Source organism: Eucalyptus grandis, chromosome 6 (assembly GCF_016545825.1).
Source record: "Eucalyptus grandis isolate ANBG69807.140 chromosome 6, ASM1654582v1, whole genome shotgun sequence".
NCBI classification, from domain to species: Eukaryota; Viridiplantae; Streptophyta; class Magnoliopsida; order Myrtales; family Myrtaceae; genus Eucalyptus; species Eucalyptus grandis.
This window is the reverse complement of record NC_052617.1, coordinates 15,466,085-15,485,181: the sequence shown is the minus strand read 5'-3', so window position 1 is coordinate 15,485,181 and position 19,097 is coordinate 15,466,085. Positions and strand designations below refer to the sequence as shown.

General features: G+C 36.7%; 1 protein-coding gene across 1 annotated transcript in view; it reads right to left on the bottom strand.

Annotated features, from left to right (window-relative positions):
- The window catches only part of LOC104448580 (probable leucine-rich repeat receptor-like serine/threonine-protein kinase At3g14840), a 40,108-nt gene extending 24,408 nt beyond the window's left edge, over nt 1-15,700 (bottom strand). Inside the window, 13 exon segments of the mRNA XM_039315577.1 lie at nt 6,785-6,872; nt 6,874-6,995; nt 7,113-7,235; nt 8,043-8,177; nt 8,838-9,033; nt 9,267-9,640; nt 10,227-10,288; nt 11,584-11,649; nt 12,688-12,759; nt 15,010-15,081; nt 15,175-15,243; nt 15,336-15,407; nt 15,493-15,700. Of these exon segments, the coding sequence (XP_039171511.1) occupies nt 6,785-6,872; nt 6,874-6,995; nt 7,113-7,235; nt 8,043-8,177; nt 8,838-9,033; nt 9,267-9,640; nt 10,227-10,288; nt 11,584-11,649; nt 12,688-12,759; nt 15,010-15,081; nt 15,175-15,243; nt 15,336-15,407; nt 15,493-15,575 (1,534 nt within the window). The 5' untranslated portion in view covers nt 15,576-15,700.
- Nucleotides 15,701-19,097: the final 3,397 nt, after the last annotated feature.

The following is a 19,097-nucleotide window of genomic DNA, read 5'->3' as shown; positions in this document are numbered from 1 at the left end:
TCAACTCCCTATGCACCTTAACAAAACCGTGTAGTAGAGAGGAAAAATAGGTTCTTGCAAGAAATGGCAAGAACCCTTCTCATTGAAAGAAAAATTGCATCATACTTTTGGGTAGAAGTCGTTTCAACAGCATGTTACATAATCAATCGAGTTTTCCTCATACCTTCATTAGTAAAAAAATCCCCCATGAGCTTTTCAAAGGTACAAAACCAAATATTTCATATTTCTGAGTATTTGGCTGTAAATGTTTTATCTTGAGAAATGCTAACGATTGGCTTGACAAGTTAGATAAAAGATCAGACAACGGAATTTTTTTGGGATACTCAACCACAAGCAAGGCGTTCAAAGTTTACAATAAAAGATCTCACATAGTAGAAGAATCCATCGACGTAAATTTTGATGAAAATCTTGAAATACTTGAAGATTCTGATCAAGGAGAACAACCGTCTGAAGCAGCTCAAGAACCAATAGAAAGAAAGGCATCAAATTCAGCTAAACAGATTTAGCAATCTAAAAAGACTGAGAAGCCTGATAGTGAGAAACCCCCAACATAAACGTAACACGAGAAAATTGAAGCCTGATAGTGAGAAACCCCCAATATAAACGTAAAATGAGAGAATCGTAACTTATAATTCCAAAGTCTGAAAGAGTATTTTCCAATCAAATACATTTGTCTCTATAAGTAACATTGTGTAATCATTTAAAGATTGAGAGTGTGTGAGGAGTATCCATATGAGCTTGAGTATTCATTGCTCAAATCTTGTAACCTCTTATTGGTTCTTAATAGTGGAATCCGGCCAATAGGTTTTCAGTGGGAGAGTAGATGTAGACTTGCAAAAGCCGAACCACTAAAATCTTTTGTATGCAATTCTTTATCATTTACTCTCTTTATTTTAATTGTGATAAAATTGTATATCGGTAAGATGTAACCACTACACTCTGTCACCAGAAGCTATGTCTTCGCAATATTAGTTTAATTTATTTTAATTTTTACAATATCACCTATTTACCCCTCCTCTAGGTGATAGATGTAGCCATAACATAAGACACGACACGAGAAAAATGTCGTCGTATGGCAAGATGTACGTACATTTAAAAGGCATCCCTATGGTGAGTGGTGATCATGATGGCATCCCTAGTATTGAGAAGTGAGGACTCTTTACTCAATTATCCCATAAAATATATCCATATTTACACTTTGCTGTGGTGCTTACTTTTTTTATCAATAGGTATTTTGATTTTTTTTTTGAAAAAAAGGAAAACTTCAATGTTAACTTTCATTTATTTCTTTCCAAATTTTAAAGTACTTAATTTTAGCTAAAGAAATCGACATTTCGAATCTAAAATTGGCTAAAAGGCACGGCCCCTCAAACAAGATTCAAGTCAATCTCCATTGCCTTTTTTTTTTCTTTTTTTTTTTAATACTTTTGAGATTCGAATTAATGATTAGCAATGTTAAACGAAGAAAATCAACTCATTAAAAGTAAAACCCAATTAGGTTATGGGTCTTGCCACCCAACACTTCGATGGTCAAATGCCTTTTTTTCTTTTTACTTTTTTTTTTTTTTAAATTTGTATGATATAGACGAAAAAGGAACCCTTGCTCCATGATTTGGCAATTTGCTTTTGCTTTCGCACTTAAGGAGGAGAAATTTCTGCTTATTAGCTTTTTAGAAATTTCCATGTCCCATTTTTTCTTGAGATCGGAAACTTCCCCATGGATGGGGTGATTCATTGTGTTCAAAGAAGATGTCAATCTTTCATACCTACACGATACTTCCATGATTGTCTTTTCATATTCCAACTGCAAATATATCACTACATGCATTAACGTGGTTAAGAATTGATTCGGAAACATATAAGAATACGTGTGATTCAGGTAGGGTATCTTCATCAATTGTTGAATGAGTGAGATGTAGGAAAATTTATCACATTAGACAAGAAAGATATGATTTTCAGCATATGAATACGAGACCAAGGGTCCAATGACCTGTCTTAAAATTTCAAGTTCACATCGGGCAAACAATAACCACATGTATGTAAAATCTCTACTCCTTTATAATATCCCAATTCAATTTAAATGTTTTTAATCTCAGTATTTTTTAACTTTATTTGGATTTTGAAGGTACATGTCATCATCCAATCCAAAGAGAGGAACCATTGGGGCTTGCTCCAGTGGCCACCATTCCTTTTGGGAATGGGGAGGTGGAGATTTCAAAACTCCCCTCCTTTGAATGGGAGTTTATGAGTTTATGGGATTTCCTCAGGAGGGCCCACTAGGGGCCCGCAAAACTACTCGTAGATGAGCTCCAAAGTTTAGGAATATACCTTGCATACAAAAAAAAGAAAAGGGCAATATGAATAGATGTGGTTTGCCATTTCTTTTGAAGAAAAATCATTCCTATTCCTATGCTTTGCCAATTTCTTGACATTAACTCATTTCCACTTATATCAAGTCTATGTATTAATTTGATAAGAAAGGGTAAAAAAATAACTCCTAGAGGTCATGGTCCACTAAGATACAGGCGCTTATCGGATTCTCCTTACTAAACACCTTCTTTTTTGTTCTTTTTCGGTTAGTTACTTAGGATACAGGATTTGGTTTCCATTTTCTGTGGAGGTCCACTAGTACAGGAATCAGGATTTACGAAGTTGCAGCAGATCTGCTGTTTTGTTTTGCTCGGTTGTAGTTGTAGTGGCAGCGGCAAATCACCCGCCTCTGATGTGGAACACTTCAATTTTCATCGTGGGATGTCAACTTCATCAATATTCACTAGGCCCCCACCTCTCAAATCTTAGGATGACCTGCTGAACCCATTGAGGTTTCGATTTCGGTTTCAACTTGTTTGATTGTTTTGACATTAATCTAAGAACGTTTTGGGCATTGACTCATATTACAGAACCACTGATGGAATGGAATTAGTAAGCTGATGGGGCAGCAATCCACCGGGAAGAAATAGTGACTGGACATGCAAATTTCTCCAGATATTTTTTTTTTTTTTTGTGTGTAGACATGCAAGTATCAAGTTTCTCTTTCCTCATTTCTCAAAGATGGGAAAGACGAAGTTGGCCGACCAGCATCCATATTAAAGACAGAAAAATTTGCGTTTGCTAAGAAATTTTTTTGAGTAGCAACGTATAACGGGTTGAGCTAGTGAACAAAACATGTCCAGAGCAAGAACATGCCACTTCGCACATCTCGCCATTCAAACAAATGAAGAACTTCCATAATAGATTCCTCCCTTGCAGTGGCAACCATCTGCATCTTTATCGTGTGAAGAGAAAAAAAGTCGCAACATCGTCTCTGTTTGAATGACTATGGAAAGAAACGGCTCAAATACAACCACCAAACCACAAACTATTGTCTTCAGGCTTTCCCTACTAATGAGTTCAAAATACACAATTACTGCACTGCATAACACGTTGTTTTCTTTATATTATATCTACCTTCAGTTTCAAATGTAAGTGAAAGAGAGACTTCGGAGAGAAATTCAAGAGCTAAAGCCTAGTTCTTTGGGGAACTATTTTACTTAGAACAAAACAAACCTTTCTTCTGTCGGTAATCAGTATCCAGAAATATTGGATAAAGATCATTAGCAGATGCGGACGAAGTGGTTCCGATCCTTGGGCCATCAATGGACATACTGTTGGTGATTTTCTCACCAACTGCCTGATGTTTGTCACCTCTAAAATGCTTCCTCATGGCCTCAATTTTCTCCTCAGTCATGACAGCGCCTCCAAAGTCCAGCACCGGAACAGCAACCTTCCCTTCAAGCATGCTAACCACAGATGACATCGGCGGCCTGAGTGCTGGAGTCGCATTAGTACACATCAGAGCTACCTTTGTCAATACTAGCGCCTCCTCTTTGTCAAAGTGACAACCGAGCCTCTGATCAACTAAATCTATCAAATTTCCTCTCTCCTTCAAAACTCATACCTAGAAACAGAAATGAAAAGTGCAAATATTTCCCTTTCAAGCTTCAGGTACTGATCAGTTGCAAAATATGCTCTAAATACTACAACAGGATGAAGTATATTATGTCTCTTGATTATTACGTGACAAATGCAGTTGATAAGCACCCCTAGTTTTTCATCTCAAATGAGTCAAATACGGATCAAACATGATTTCTTTACCGATTTTGATTAAAAGTTGGTAAACTCCAACATCACTTACTAATGGTTCACTGGTTGCCAAAAACTTACCAATACTGTTTTAAAATCGCCAGCTTTTATTGAGTTTTATTAGCAAGAATTATTTGTCAGTGTCATTACATGAAATGTTTTACACCATCCATTGCCTTCTACTCTCAATTCTAGTTTAACAAGAAATACTTTATGCAACTCAGGTGACAATCAAATTTAACGGGGACTAATAATGATTACTTACTCAAAGCAAGACAAAATCTAACTAAAGGACTCAAAATTATATGAATGTGAAAAAAGTTATACCTCAATTGAAAGTATATGGATATTCTAGTCAAGACATGGTCTTGAATTTTTTTTAATATAACAGTTATTGCCAAAATTGAATAGTAGTCGAAGGACTTGTTTGGCACCAATGGAACTACAAGGAGTATGAACGTCAAGCATAAAAACATAAAGACCAAAACTGAACTACCCCAAACTTGAAGGAATAGAATTTTCTTCAATCCAAAATAAGAATCTACATGAAAATTCAGTGTAGACCAACATAATAAGAAGAATTAGATTAATTTGAAATGACAAATTGCACTTAGCAGCACGACAATTCGTTAAGCAGGTTTCAATAGCTGGCAACTGTAACACTCCTTTGCAACAATTAAAAGTGCATGTGAGGAATTACATACTATGCTCACGCATCCTTAATCCATTTTCCACCGGCACAAGTAGAGATTTAAATATGGAAACGATCATAATTGAAATGATAGAGTTGATTACCCAATCAAGTAGATAAAAGCATTCCTCATTTTTTTTGGAACTACTGTTGCTCCGGCCACTAACAACTTCTAAGGCAACGATGCCAAAACTATAGATGTCGGCTTTGTCAGTGAGGTGACCATGCATCGCATACTCTGGTGCCATATATCCACTGCACAACAAGAAAAAAGCTTGAGTTTGCAACAAGGTAACTGCCTTAAATAGTGCGTACTTAATATTCATAAAATTCAAAAGAAAGAGAGATTCCTAAATGTGACAATTCTAATAGAATTTACTGAGAATATTTCAAAAAAAGAAAAAGACCATTGTTGTTTTATATAATTATCAAGCTTCATATATGATTTCATAACTTGGAAAAGAGGCACTCCGACTAAAAAATGATTTGGAAACACGCTGAGCCAAGGTCTGTGAATACATGGGCAGCGACCGTAGGAGGATTTGTAAAGCCAAGCCTAGGGGCAGAAAAGCTTCTTAGTTTGTTGTCATCGGTGTTGCTGTACCAATAGAAAAACAGCCTTTCACTTCCTCGCTAGCTTTCTAACCCTTGCGACGCACGTGCTTGCTTTGTATATTTTGGTTTTATTTTGTTTGTAACTCACTTTGAAAGTGCATCCTCTATGTTAATGTCATGTGAGACATATCTACTAAAATTGTGTTTTTCATACAAAGGAGTATATATAGATAATTCATATTGAAATTTTAACATACAGTAGTTAATGTTCATTAACTTGTTTTGCATTAAGTTGATTGTTATAGGGGAAACATATTAAAACACTTAATATTACGTGTCAATATGTGTTGTTAAAATGTATTGCATCATAATTGTATCATAATAGTTTCACAAACAAGCTTTTTGTCTGAGTAAACACATTAGGTAGGGCACACTGAATTACCGTACGAAATATTTATCTTGGATTGTTCTTAATGTTGTAAATGGAGCACATAGGATATTATCAATCAATCTCCCGTAAGAGGATACGAACTTTCCAGAAATTGTATTACGTTATCTAAGTTTGTTGAGATAACGGAAATTAATTAATGTTATAGTTCTTTTTTGTTGAATTAATGTTAGAGTTAGTAGAACAAACTTACAGCTATATCCTTTTCCCTAATTAATCACATTCTTTTCATAAACAAGTTGACTTTTCACACATGTTAATGCAAAATTTTGAAACATGTGAACATGCTTATTTATGTTTTTCCTTGGGTATAAAATAGAAACGTGGGTGAATTAGCTCTATTGCCTATAATACTCAATTATATTCAAATTAAAGATTACATGAGTCAATATCAGAGTAACATTATTAATGGTAGGTTATGTGACATACTTAACATTCTTTTGACATGAAGAGTGGCAGGACAGGCATAAACTTTTGTGGTTAAGCCACATCTGTTGAGCTCCATTCTTTGGGATGATGTGAATTGATCACAAAGCTCCATTCAACTCACTTTTCTTAAGTTAGACTATATGTTCCAACTCCATTGTTTTATGTTGTAACTAACTCCTAATTAGGTTAACAGGAACATAAAGCAAGAAACTTACTAAGTTCTAGCAATCTTGGTGCTAATATGTGTGTGGTCTTCCTCATCAAGCTTTGCTAAACCAAAATCTGATATTTTAGGGTCGAGATCCTTATCCAGTAAAATATTAGTAGCTTTAATGTCTCTATGCACAATCTTCAGCCTTGATTCTTCATGAAGATATGCCAAGCCCCTGGCAATACCCAGACATATCTTGTGTCTTGTCCGCCAATCCAACTTTAACTGAAATTCTTCAGGACCTTCAATTGTATCAGAAGACATCAAAGCTGCTTTATTGCCATGTCATTAACTGAAGTCAGTGAAGCACAATGTGATATCAAATTACCAAATAAAGCGCGAGCAAGACTGTTATTTTCCATGTACTCATAAACCAGCAAAAGTTGATTTCCTTCAATGCAGCATCCATAGAGTTTTCACCAAATGTGGATGCTGAAGAGCAGAAATCGTCCCAATCTCAGTCAGGAACTCATGATTTCCTTGCTGTGATTTGGATGAAAGCTGCTTCACTGCTATAGTGGTGCCATCGACAGAAAACCCTGCAATTCAACTTTGGCATCAGATCCATGCTGTGAAAATTGAGTTACATTGAATGTTGCTTTCTACAGATCTTTTCTGTTGGGAGTTGGGGGAATTTGGCTTGCCAATTTTCCAGCATACCTTGTATACATAACCAAAACCACCTTCTCCTATCTTATTGGCAGCGTCAAAATTGTTTGTGGCGGCTTTAATCTGTTGCAAGGTAAATAAACCGATTTGCAATGCTAGACCCCTCAAATCTGTAACATGTTTTGGAACTTCTAAGAATTTGGAAAAGTCAACAGCTAAAGTATGTAATAAACTATCTAACAAAGACATATCAATTCCTTCTCAATACTCCAGAAAACCCTTTTGTGACCTTTTGGTCTGAGCAAGTTCAGTACAGAATAGCTTAGCATCTTGAAAATTACTTTCTAGGAAAGTCTGGCATCAGTTGGCGGTATGTATTTTTGAAAAGTAAAATGAGAATGTCCCCAAGGTATTTGGTATTTGGTAGTGAAGGAAAAGAAAAATCATACACAAAACCCACTTGGAAACGTAGGGCATGGTTTGTATGTTTTAATTTCTCGTACATGTGAAGTTCCGGCAGCTATTTTCGGTGTCATGAAATGTAGACTTAGTGTGTACACACACGCGCGCGCATCTGAGAAACGATCTACCGTCTCTCCCTATAACTATCTATTCCTTCACTTTATGGATTTCTAAATGAAAAGTTAGTTAGTTGAGCAAACCAAATGGTTCAATGACGCTTTGGCTGTATATCGCCTAATAATGATCTTTGGCTTTTGGCGTCGAATCGAATTCCCTATGGAATGGACAAATGTCACACATCAACAATTTTACGGGAACTGTAAATCTAGATGCAGCATTAATGATGCATTGTGATTACACCTTCCCCACCAGGAAATATAAATGATGCAATATGATTATTCTCCCTCTCAACCAGAGTACGGAAGGGGGAAAATGTATTCAGAGTGCATAAAATTCTCATATTTCTTGACAGATACACTTGGACTAAACAGCAGAGATTCCAGGTAAGCAACTACCTTGTGCCATTTTATCTTTACGTCCAAGGCATCCTCTCCACCAAAGGATAACCAGGATAAGGAAAACTACAGAAACTATAGCAGCCAGAATCCCAGCCACTGTGCCAGCAGATTTGCTGGCTGGGGGATCAAAGCCTGCAGAGAAGAAAGAACATACAAATATTGACCCAAAACTGTTCAGTTACATGGGGTAGACATTAATGCAGAAATATATCTGTAGCTTCTCGTTGAACACAGAAAGAAATTGATGGAGAACACACTAATTGAGAATCAAGAGGACATAAAACCGCCCAGAGTACTCCACAGAAACTATCAGATAAATGAGCATAGGAAGATGTCACCTATGGAACATGTAATACAAAATACAAAGGGAGAAAAAAAAAATCTACTCTTCATTCTCAAGGCTGTACTGTATAATACAGGCGCAATGGTTGTAATCCATAGCGGAAAAGTGAACAAGGCTATCATTTTGTAGTCTAATGGAAGGATTAAAGATACACAGAGAAAACATGCTCAGATAGAAAGAACACAAAGCAATTGATAACCAATTTTCAACTCTAAGAGAATAATAATAGACCCTAGTCAGCTATTATGCGTAATTGACCTGATCAATAGTGACATATGCCAATGGCCTGAATCCAACAGTAGGCATTTAAAACCAAACCAAGTAACTGAATAGCCTATTGATGACTTCTGGTGCAAGACAAAAATATGGGTATTCTTTTCAACATGAATATGAGTAACTTTCTCAGCAGAGAAGCACCAAGTGAAACATGGAAGCATCCATCTTCATACCAGGATAGACAGAGATAGCAGATATAAGAGGACCATAGACTCCTCTGTCAGGTATAGCAGTGGTTCCTTTCCCAGCCCAGTAGAATCGTATCTCCAGAGTGCCCTTGGTCACATAGGCAGAAAAATTTCTTTTGACCTCCTTTCTAACTCCACCTGCTTCAATCTCAATGTTGAAATCTTTCCACACCAATATCCCCTGAAAAAATGTTTCATCTGAATCAAGTTGAGTGTCTCCACACTACACAAGGTGAATTTTTTTTTTTTTTTTTGGTAACCAACAAGGTGAAACTTTCCATAGAATGTACAAATTGTGAAAAAATCATGATTTGCAAGTACGAGATATTTGGATAAACTTCCCAACCATATCATATTGAACGCTTTATATGCTTTACATATTAGAACCCGCACTACATAATGCCCTGAGCTTACCTGTATATAAATATTAAAAGCTCTCCTCCCAAGGCTTTGATAAGTTTTGTCGTCTGTGAACATTATCTCCGCAAAATGAAGGAATACATTGTAGGGCCCATCCATCAGACAAAAACCGTAATAAGTTAGAGAGATAGCAGAACGTCGTGCTTTCATGTAAAGTTGTGCATCATTCATGGACAGCCCGTATGTATTTTTAACTGTATAGCCATATGTAGCGATTTCGTAATCGGTGAAGTAACCAGTGCTACTGCATGCCCAGTAATCACTCTCGAAGAAACTTGAAGGTGTAGCCTCCCACGAGTCATCTTCATATGTGGTGCCCCTTATTTTTGCTTTGTTCCCACCACAATTTATGAAGAGGTTATACCGATCTGGATGGAGTAAAGAAGCAGCCACAGAGAAAAATCAAGTTTTTTTCTTTTTGTTAATATGGAGTGGACTTTCCAGACACACTAAATAAGCTAGCATTCACTTATTGGAAAATTACATAGAAACTCCCTAGTGTATGAGCAACCCATTATTTCATGAAGGTGGGTGGCTTTTGAAGTTATTTGAGTAATTATGCATTAACCATCAAAGATTGACACAATAGCCAAGAGGAGAGTTGACAAGGAGATAAATTTGATGAGAAATTACACAGAGAGAAAGATGCAAATTAGGATATGATGATAATCATAGGATATGTTAGAATAATTTAAATATTAAATCACATCTTTATCTAAAGGTTCAAACTTTTAAAATAGTTGACTATGGTCTCATAAAATCTTGTATGGTGAGCTGGATGTCATGAGTTCAATTTTTGAGGCCCCATTTGTCTCCCCAATTAAATATGTCCACACTTCATCTAACAACTTAAACTTTTAGAACAGTTAGCTGTGGTCCCACAAAATCTCATAAGATATACAACATATCAACTTACTTATTCTACAACAATGACTTTGTAGCATATTAACTTACTTTTTGTACAATGGTGACTCTGCAAACATAAGACAAGTCCACTTGTGGCAGAATTTGAGGTTCTGAGCAAGTCAGCAAATATTTTACTGTTATAATCATCATCATTCTAAATGAAGTTCAATGCTAAGCACATAAACAATAAAAATGCGGGTCCTTGGAAATCCAAGTCTCTCGTTCAAAATTTAATCGCGAACATACGCATTCTCAACCTCGGAGCTTGCGAACAAGTTGCTGTAGAGAAAAGACAAAATCAACATTCAGCAGAGCAATGGAAATATCATACACATACAGGATATAAGTTACTCATTAAGTACACATTTGGGGGGAGCCCTGGACTGACTGAAGGAAATAGGACATACACAGATCTGTTTTGACATTCTGAGCCTCGAGCAGTGAAGTTATTGTATGATAAATCACTACACAGAGAAACAGTCAGCCGTTTCCAAAATCTCATCAATTTGAAGAATACGCTGAAAGTCATTCCATCAAATGATTTTTTTTTTTTTATATTACCATCAAATGATAAGTATGTACAAAAATGCAGGCCAGTTGCAAAATATGGACAGGTAAGGCAAGATGAAAGGCAAAAACATCACAAGATGATGAAAGATATTTTATTCCTATTGAAAATATCTCATCTTAAAATATGAAAAGGAGAAACACTAATTGGAGTAAACGGAGACTTCAAAACTATTTATAGTGTATAAAAACATTTTTACCCAGTAACAATACAACAGTCATGATGTATAAGGCAAAGAGGCTAAAACAGAACTGTGATTCCAACTAGTGCTAAGTCGCGTCTTCTAATAAGAAAATATCCACACCACCATTTATCTGTTTAAGCTACCACATGAGAGCTTCATTCCTACGCCCATAAGATAATATCAACTTCTCCTAAGTACACTCATTTTGGTTGTAGAGTTTCTCAAATACACAAACCCATAAAAACATTGTTATCAGCAAGAAATAGCCCAAGTAACTAATCATATAGTGCGGGTGACACATTAGACAAACTTTCAAAGATGATTAACAGGAAGTAAAAAAAATTTCAAACGTAATTTTAATCATTCCAAGAGGTCTGAAAGATCTCCAGCTAAAAAGGAACGGCTTTTTGTATAGGGGAAAATGGAGCTAAGCAGGCACTTTCAAGAGAATCCACTATATATTCTTTCATGCATATCATACAGTATCAAGGAGAAAGGTACTTATGATGTTTCCATTTACCTCCAAAGGCTACTAACCATAAAGATGGAAGATGGGAATGCATAATTGCTTGGTTCAGAGCAACATTAGCCAGATAGAGCTAGAAGCAAATTCATGATTAAACAAGACATTTTCTTCAGGCAGCAAAGCTTACACATTTTTTCCTTTCGCCAGGATCCAAACAGGGACTTCTCCAGTCAACTGGTTTCCAGTCAGATAGCTAAACAACATTATTTGATTGAGTCAGTTCCTCATGTACTTTATGCACTCAAACTGAAATTTTTTTAAGAGTTATACCTCAACAACACATTATTTAGCAGATTAAAATCATTTATCTACTAGTGGTGTGGAAAAAAAAAATCAGTTCAAGTCATGATAACAATATAGAGCTTTTAGCTGGAGATGAAAGATCAAGGAAATCAATGACAGAGGAAAACCCTGATCCTTGTGAAACTTGGAGTGCAAGGAGAACGATTACCATAACACTAGTACACAAAGCTGAACTAGTGAAGGATACTTCCAAACTAGCTTATCAACTATTTCCTCGCGCTAATGCTTTTGTCCTTCTAAGACCTAAGATAAATAATTAAGGAAGATGTGCCATTGTCAAGCTGTCAATCATCAGGCAGGAAGATGAGACAATGCACCAATGTTAAAACAGTCTCATCATTTTCAAAACTAGGGACAAGATACCAAGGTCCTCCGCAGACCTTCTAAATAGCACTTAAGAACTGCTCTCACCAAACTTCTAGGGCCATTGCTGTGGAAAGAACCAAGTAGAGAGCCTAAGGACTTTTGCTATCTTTAATCTCCTATACATCATAAAATAGGCACACAAGACATGCATTGAGTACAGACACATACAACTGTCAAATACTTAAGTATCACTGATTCATTTAACTCTTCCAGCGTAAACAAGTGACTATTTGAAACTTGTGAATCATGCTTATTAAGCAACAGAATATTAACGATCTACGCCTGCTCCATGACTAGAGTCCCACCAAAATAATTACTTGACAATAATCATAAATTCATAACCCAAGTTATTATAAAATATGGATGGTGAAATAATAAGCATTCACGACATGAGGACTTTGGTAGTTATAAAATGGATATGTTAGCACGGTCTAAGTTCTATTGATAGCTCAACTACTTTACAGTAAAAGTTGCCTATAGCTTGACCACTGGAACATTTTGAGATTTTAGATTCTTCCACAAAATACGAAAAGAAGCCTAAGTTCAACATTGAAGTACGTACATATATCCTACTCTTTCCAGGCTCCTGTAGGAGATAGGGATTTTGCCACTTAGTTTGTTGAAGCTGAGGTCTCTGCAAAGCAATTTAATGTGAATATATATTGAGAAGATAGTTTTAACTGACTCCCACAGGACATTCTTTGAGCATACTTCAGAGGATTGTAGAAACACAGACAACATTAACGAACATACAAAGCCAGTTCAGATGTTTAGACATACAGGTCGACAGCCTAGTGCCTATGCTTTCTACTAGACATTAATTTCCAAAGGCATTCATCGCCAAAATCCATGTTTCAAGTTGGTCACATGCTGTATCTATACAAAACTGCCGTAAATCAAATTTACAAAATGGAAATTTCACTTTATATAACTAGAAATGCTATTCGGGCACTAAATTGAGTGCATCCCAAGGAGTGCAACATATTATAGTTCAAATTGGGAGATTCCACTAATCTAATAGGACCAAAACTAAAGCTAAACATAATTTGTTGAACACATCTCCTTCACATTATTTTATTTATGAATACAGGGATGCTGACTCAATACTAGGGTGCTTAGAAAATGAAATATCAGCTTGAGTGAATAAAAAATAAAGAATAAAATGAGGATTTCAAAAAACAGGAAAGGGAATAGAGTATATGATAAGCCACAGCAGAACATCATCCAAGAATGTCAGAAAAACAAAGAATTAAAGCTCCTTTTGTTTCGCAGAAAATGTGACGTTTTTAGAAAATGTTTTCCAGGAAGTTATTTTCTATGAAAATGACAATTTTTTTCCAGTGTTTGGCTGAAATCTAAAAAATAAACGGAAAATATTTTCCGTGGTTTGATATGGAAAATTTGATTTGATTTTCTAAGGAAAAATTACCAAAAAAATGCAAATTTTTTTTATTTTTAAATATTTTTCTTTAAACTTCTTCCTTGGCCGAGGTTGCTAGCTACAACAACGGGCCATGGGCGAGGGATAAGTTCACATGAGCTTCACTGGAATCGGATGAGCTTGTCCCTTGTCTATGGTCAGTCCCCGGTTGTCGCCGTGGCCAATAATAGACCAAGGAAGAAGGAAAAAGAAAAAGAAAGAAAAAATAATTAAAAATTCGATTTTTTTATTAAATTTTCATAAGAACGAACATTCCATTAACTAAGGATCCGAACTTGAGCGCCAAGGACTTGCGCACAGCCTTTGAGGACTTGAACCTAAGTGCTGGTGACCAGAGCTTGAGTGTCAAGGACCCACTGCCTTTATGTACTTGGGCTCGGATGCCGAGGCTTCGGGCCCGGGCACCAAGGCTTTGGGCCCAACCTCGATGGACCAGGCCTGGGTACTAAAGACTTGGTCCTAAAAGCCGAGGACCAAGAACCAGGCATCGGGGTTCCCATGTCCAAGCGAAGATTGTGGGTTAAAGCGCCATACCTAATCATATTTTGGAAAATGTGTTTTGACATTTTCAATAAAAAGGAAAAATTTCCTGAATTTAAACGCATATTTTTTGTTGACTAGGAAAACATTTTCCATTAACTCATTTTCTTAAGCAAATCAAATGCCAAAAAACGTTTTCTGTGAAACAAATGGAGCCATAACAGAATGGGAAAAAGTTGCTGTTAAAAGTAACATTTATAAAATTTACAGAGATGACCAGATGAACAAGAAGAATTGACTTGCATAGAGATGCATTTGAAGCCATGCTCTCGTTTGAACTATGAATGTTATGGCTTACAAGTGTACAAAAGTCAATCATAAAACCCCAGTTAGATATTGTAGGGCTAAGATTCGAGAATGTAAACCACTGGAAGGAAAGTTTCCAGGCAATCAACCACTAGAAGCCTCCATTTTGCATAAATGCTCTTAAGAAGTTAAGATAACAGATCAAAGCAAAAGTAAATTAGACGAAATGGACACCACAACCAAGGTAAGAATTCTTGTGGTTCTATTCCTGGAAAAGTGAAAACAGAGAGAGTGTTAGAATATTTAAATAACGAATCACGCTTTCATCTAATAGCTTGAGATTTTAGAACTGTTGGCAATAGTCCCACAAACTCTCAGAGAGAGAAAAGGTCCATATACTTCTGCCCAAAACTGTATATTCTACAGTGGAGGCCACAATCACGAAGAATTTAAATGCCACATCATTCATAATTCAGCAATTTCAACAGAAAATATCAAAACACCATTGAAGTTAGTAAGGGACCTTCAAGCCATTTTAAATGGGTTCTTTAACTGCAACAAATAGTCAACCAAAAGCTAGTAGAAATTTCACTCCTTAAGGATAAAATTATTTGTTCAACTTGGAATAGCAAAAGGGAAAATCTGTTTTCAACTCACAATATTTTTAGGTTTGTCAATTGTGCTAGAAAAGCAGGTAGCTCTCCCGTGAGATTGCAGCTCCTCAGAATCCTATAAGAAAATAGCATGATATTTTTCACATTGCTAAGACGAATTGGCTCTTTTGCATAAAGTAAACCATCTATGAAGGAACAGCGCTCTCACAGTGTCTCAATATTTCTACACCTAAGTTTTGGAACTTGGGACTCGAGTCCATCGAAGTCACTTAATCTCCTGCACATCAAAATCAAATAGGGAGCTTTATTTGATTGATAACATCTCAAAGAAAGAGAGATCAGATCGAAATGCCAAACTTCCACACTGACAAGTCAGACAATCTCTCCAAAAATGCGATCTCAGGGGGAATTGGCCCTTGCAATCCACTTCCTTGAATAACCCTAACAATACAATTCATAGATTGTATTATCTTGGGGGTATATCTTTATAGGCTGACTTAAAAGGGGAAGAACCATTAAGCCTTACAGAGTTCTGAGATATGTCAAGTTCTGAATAAAATCAGGTATCTGTCCCGTGAAATTATTATCACTGAGTCGCCTACAGTGCATTCAACAACAAGATTCACATGAAGAAGAAAGAACATAAATGGCTAAATATTAGCTGAGTTTGTGGAAACTGGAAACTAACAGTTCGTTCAAATCCGTTAAGTTAACAAATGTTTGAGGCAGCTCTCCCGTGAAATTATTTGACGAAAGGCTCCTGAAACAAGAAGAACCCATGACATCACATTGGTTAATAGAACCTAAATGATGATCTCTCAACAGATCACTCCAATGGATAAAATTCCCTCGCCAGATACAAAATCATCGGAGAATAAAAACTCGATGCCTAACACTGAAATTTGCATCAAGAGACTCACAAAAGATCTAACAGGGACAAGTTCCCGAGCTCTGGAGGCAGAGGTCCAGAAAGCCAATTGATCTCGACGTCTCTGAGCAGAATGAGAAAGTTAAAATCTTGAAACTATCAATCAAATTTAAAACAGCGAAGAGGCCAAACGCGAGCGTCGGAATGAGTGGTCACTTACAATTCCCAAAGTGTGGATATGTTCCCTAGCTCCTTCGGGATTCGATCAGTCAATCGGTTTCCGAGTAGATAACTGCACCCACATCATCGCGTTTCCCCCAATCAATCAATAGAACATACACTCGCAAGAGAGAGAGAGAGAGAGAGAGAGAGAGAGAGAGAGAGAGAGAGAGAGCAAACATGTAGCGCAACGTCGTAGAGCCCCATTCTTTAGGAATTGGGCCGTTCAGGTAGTTGCGGGAGACATCACTGTTTATAGAGAGAGAGGATGAAGAAGAAGAAGAAGATCGAAAATGGAGAAAGGGGAAATGGAGAGAGAGAGAGAGAGTGCTTACAAGGTCCGGAGGGAAGGCAATCTGAACAGTTGAGGCGGAAGAGTGCCAGCAAGTGACTGCTCCCTAAGAATTCTGTTTTCGCAACGACGGAAAGGCTTTACTCTATCTTTACTTAAAAACTAGGCATCAAAATGACGTTAAAAAATGGCTCTATTACATCTATTGATATACATATACATAAATCTCAGCTGATTCTAAATAAAAAAAATTCTTCAAAAATTGCCTCAAAAAAAGAAGATTTTGTTTAAAGCAAACGAATATATAGTTAATATGAAAAGCACGCATCAAAGCACAACCCTACCGTGCATTAGTATGAATGACATTTGTAATAAGGAGAGAATAGCATTAAAATTCTGAAATTAACCATACAATTAAAGTCAGAGGGAATATAACTCTCATCACTTTGATATTCAATCATGATCTTTGAGTTTAACACTTCCATTTATCACTAAAAATTTAATTTATATAATTAAATTCTAAGCACATAATATGTGATTGTATTAATTAAAATTATGAAAATTTATATAATCATACCGTGAACAATTAATATTATGCTCATAATTACTTCATGAGTAATTTTAATATGATAAATAATTTATGTATTATCACTAAAATTTCAACCAGATAATCAGCTAATTTTTTTCGATGAAATACTAATATAGTGCAAAGAGATTCAGTTCGGCAGCCACTCGACTCTATAAAGAGATTAAAAAAAAAAATTTGATGTGCAATCGTGTGATTAATATCAAAGTCTAGCTAGGAATCTGTGATGGTAAAATTCATGAAATTGAGAGAGAGACATGCTGATGATGTGGGAAACGGTGTTGTTGTGGGCGTCGGTGGAAGTTTCGCAGGTGATGATGTTGCCCCATTCACTCTCTACATCGCATGGGTCTGCACTGATGTTCCAGTTCAATCTCCCTAACGTCTCTGTTATTTCTTTCAACGCATCCACTAAAAGAGAAAAGAGCCGACAAGTAGTAGGAACAGCAACATATCATGCAAAACAAGCACAAACGATGTCAGATTCACTTGTACTTGAAGTTGAATATATGTATGAAAAACAAGCATAAACAAATAAAAAAAAACCTCGGTGTACGTTGGAGCCCAAAAGGTAAAGGAACGGTACGATGAAAGCAATAAAAGATCAGCGGGTCTTTTTTTTTTTTCACCTTCATCTTGGGGCAAAAGAGTAGCGATGGCAGCTAAGTCAGTAGTGTGGAGAAGAACAAGCACAGAGAAGAGACATCAAACCGAGAAGAGAACCATCATCATTTCAGTCTCGAGCTCAACGCAAAGAGAGAGAGAGAGAGATCTCCCGCTCTTTAACTGGAGTGTGTGAAAACAAAACTTGGCTAAGCGAGAAAGCAAGAAAGAGATGATTGTTAAGTGAACGGTCTAATTTCATGCATTTTTGTACAAAAAAAGGGAGAGGGGACAAAGACTTTTTGCTCTTGTATGTTTGCATGTAAGAGCGAGAGTGATGTTTGAGAGTGAAAGACACGACCACAAGTCTTCCTCAAATGTATGAATATTCATCTAGAATTGAGTGAGCTTTGGTTCAACTTTTCTTGCGTAATAACTTTCATCAACCACATATTTACCTTCAACCTAGAGAGAGAGGGGGACAAAGACTTTTTGCTCTTGTATGTTTGCATGTCGAGCGAGAGTGATGTTTGAGAGCGAGAGGGATGACCTCAAGTCTTCCTCAAATGTATGAATATTCATCCAAAATTGAGTGAGCTTTGGTTCAACTTTTCTTGCATAATAACTTTCTTGGACCACAAATTTACCTTCAATCGAGAGAGAGAGAGAGAGAGAGAGAGAGAGAGAGAGAGAGAGAGGTCTTCACAAAAGAGGAAGAATGGACAAAGACTCTTTGCTCTTAAGAGTGGTCTTCACGAAAGAGGGAGAATGGACAAAGACACTTTGCTCTTGTACATCTCGATGTGAGAGTGAGAGAGTGATGTGTGAAAGTGAGAGAGAGACGATCCCAAGTCTTCCTTAATTGTCTCAATTGTTGGGATATTCATCCAGAGTGGAGGTGTTAAGCTTTTGTCCAGCTCTTCTTGCGTATACCTTAGATCGGGATTCGAGATTTACTTCGAACTTTTGGCGAAGTCTTCAAATTGCATTAGGAACTAAGCTTCAGTTTAGTATTGCTTTTCATCCCCAGACAGATGGACAAACAGAAAGAGTAATCCAGACATTAGAGGATATGTTGAGGGCTTGTGTAATTGATTTCAAAGGAAATTGGGATGAAAGATTGCATTTGGTGGAATTTGCCTATAATAATAGTTTTAAAAGTATAGGCATGGCTCCCTATGAAGCATTATATGGAAGGAGATGTAGGACTCTGTCTCTCGCTGGAATGAAGTAGGTGAAAGGAAATTGACAGGACTCCGAATCGGGTACAAGTTACCACTGAAGCTGTTGAAATTATTAGGAAAAGACTTAAAACAGCTCAGAGTAGGCAGAAGGACTACGCAGATAGGCGTAGAAGGCATTTGGAATTTAGCATGGGAGACCATGTATTCCTTAAGGTATCTCTAATGAAAGAGATATCTCGATTTGGGATGAAGGGTAAATTAAGCCCCAGATTTGTTGGACATTTTGAAATACTCGAAAAGATAGGGGATGTAGCTTATCGCTTAGCGCTACCTCCTAAGTTGGGAAATTTGCATGATGTGTTTCATGTATCGATGTTGA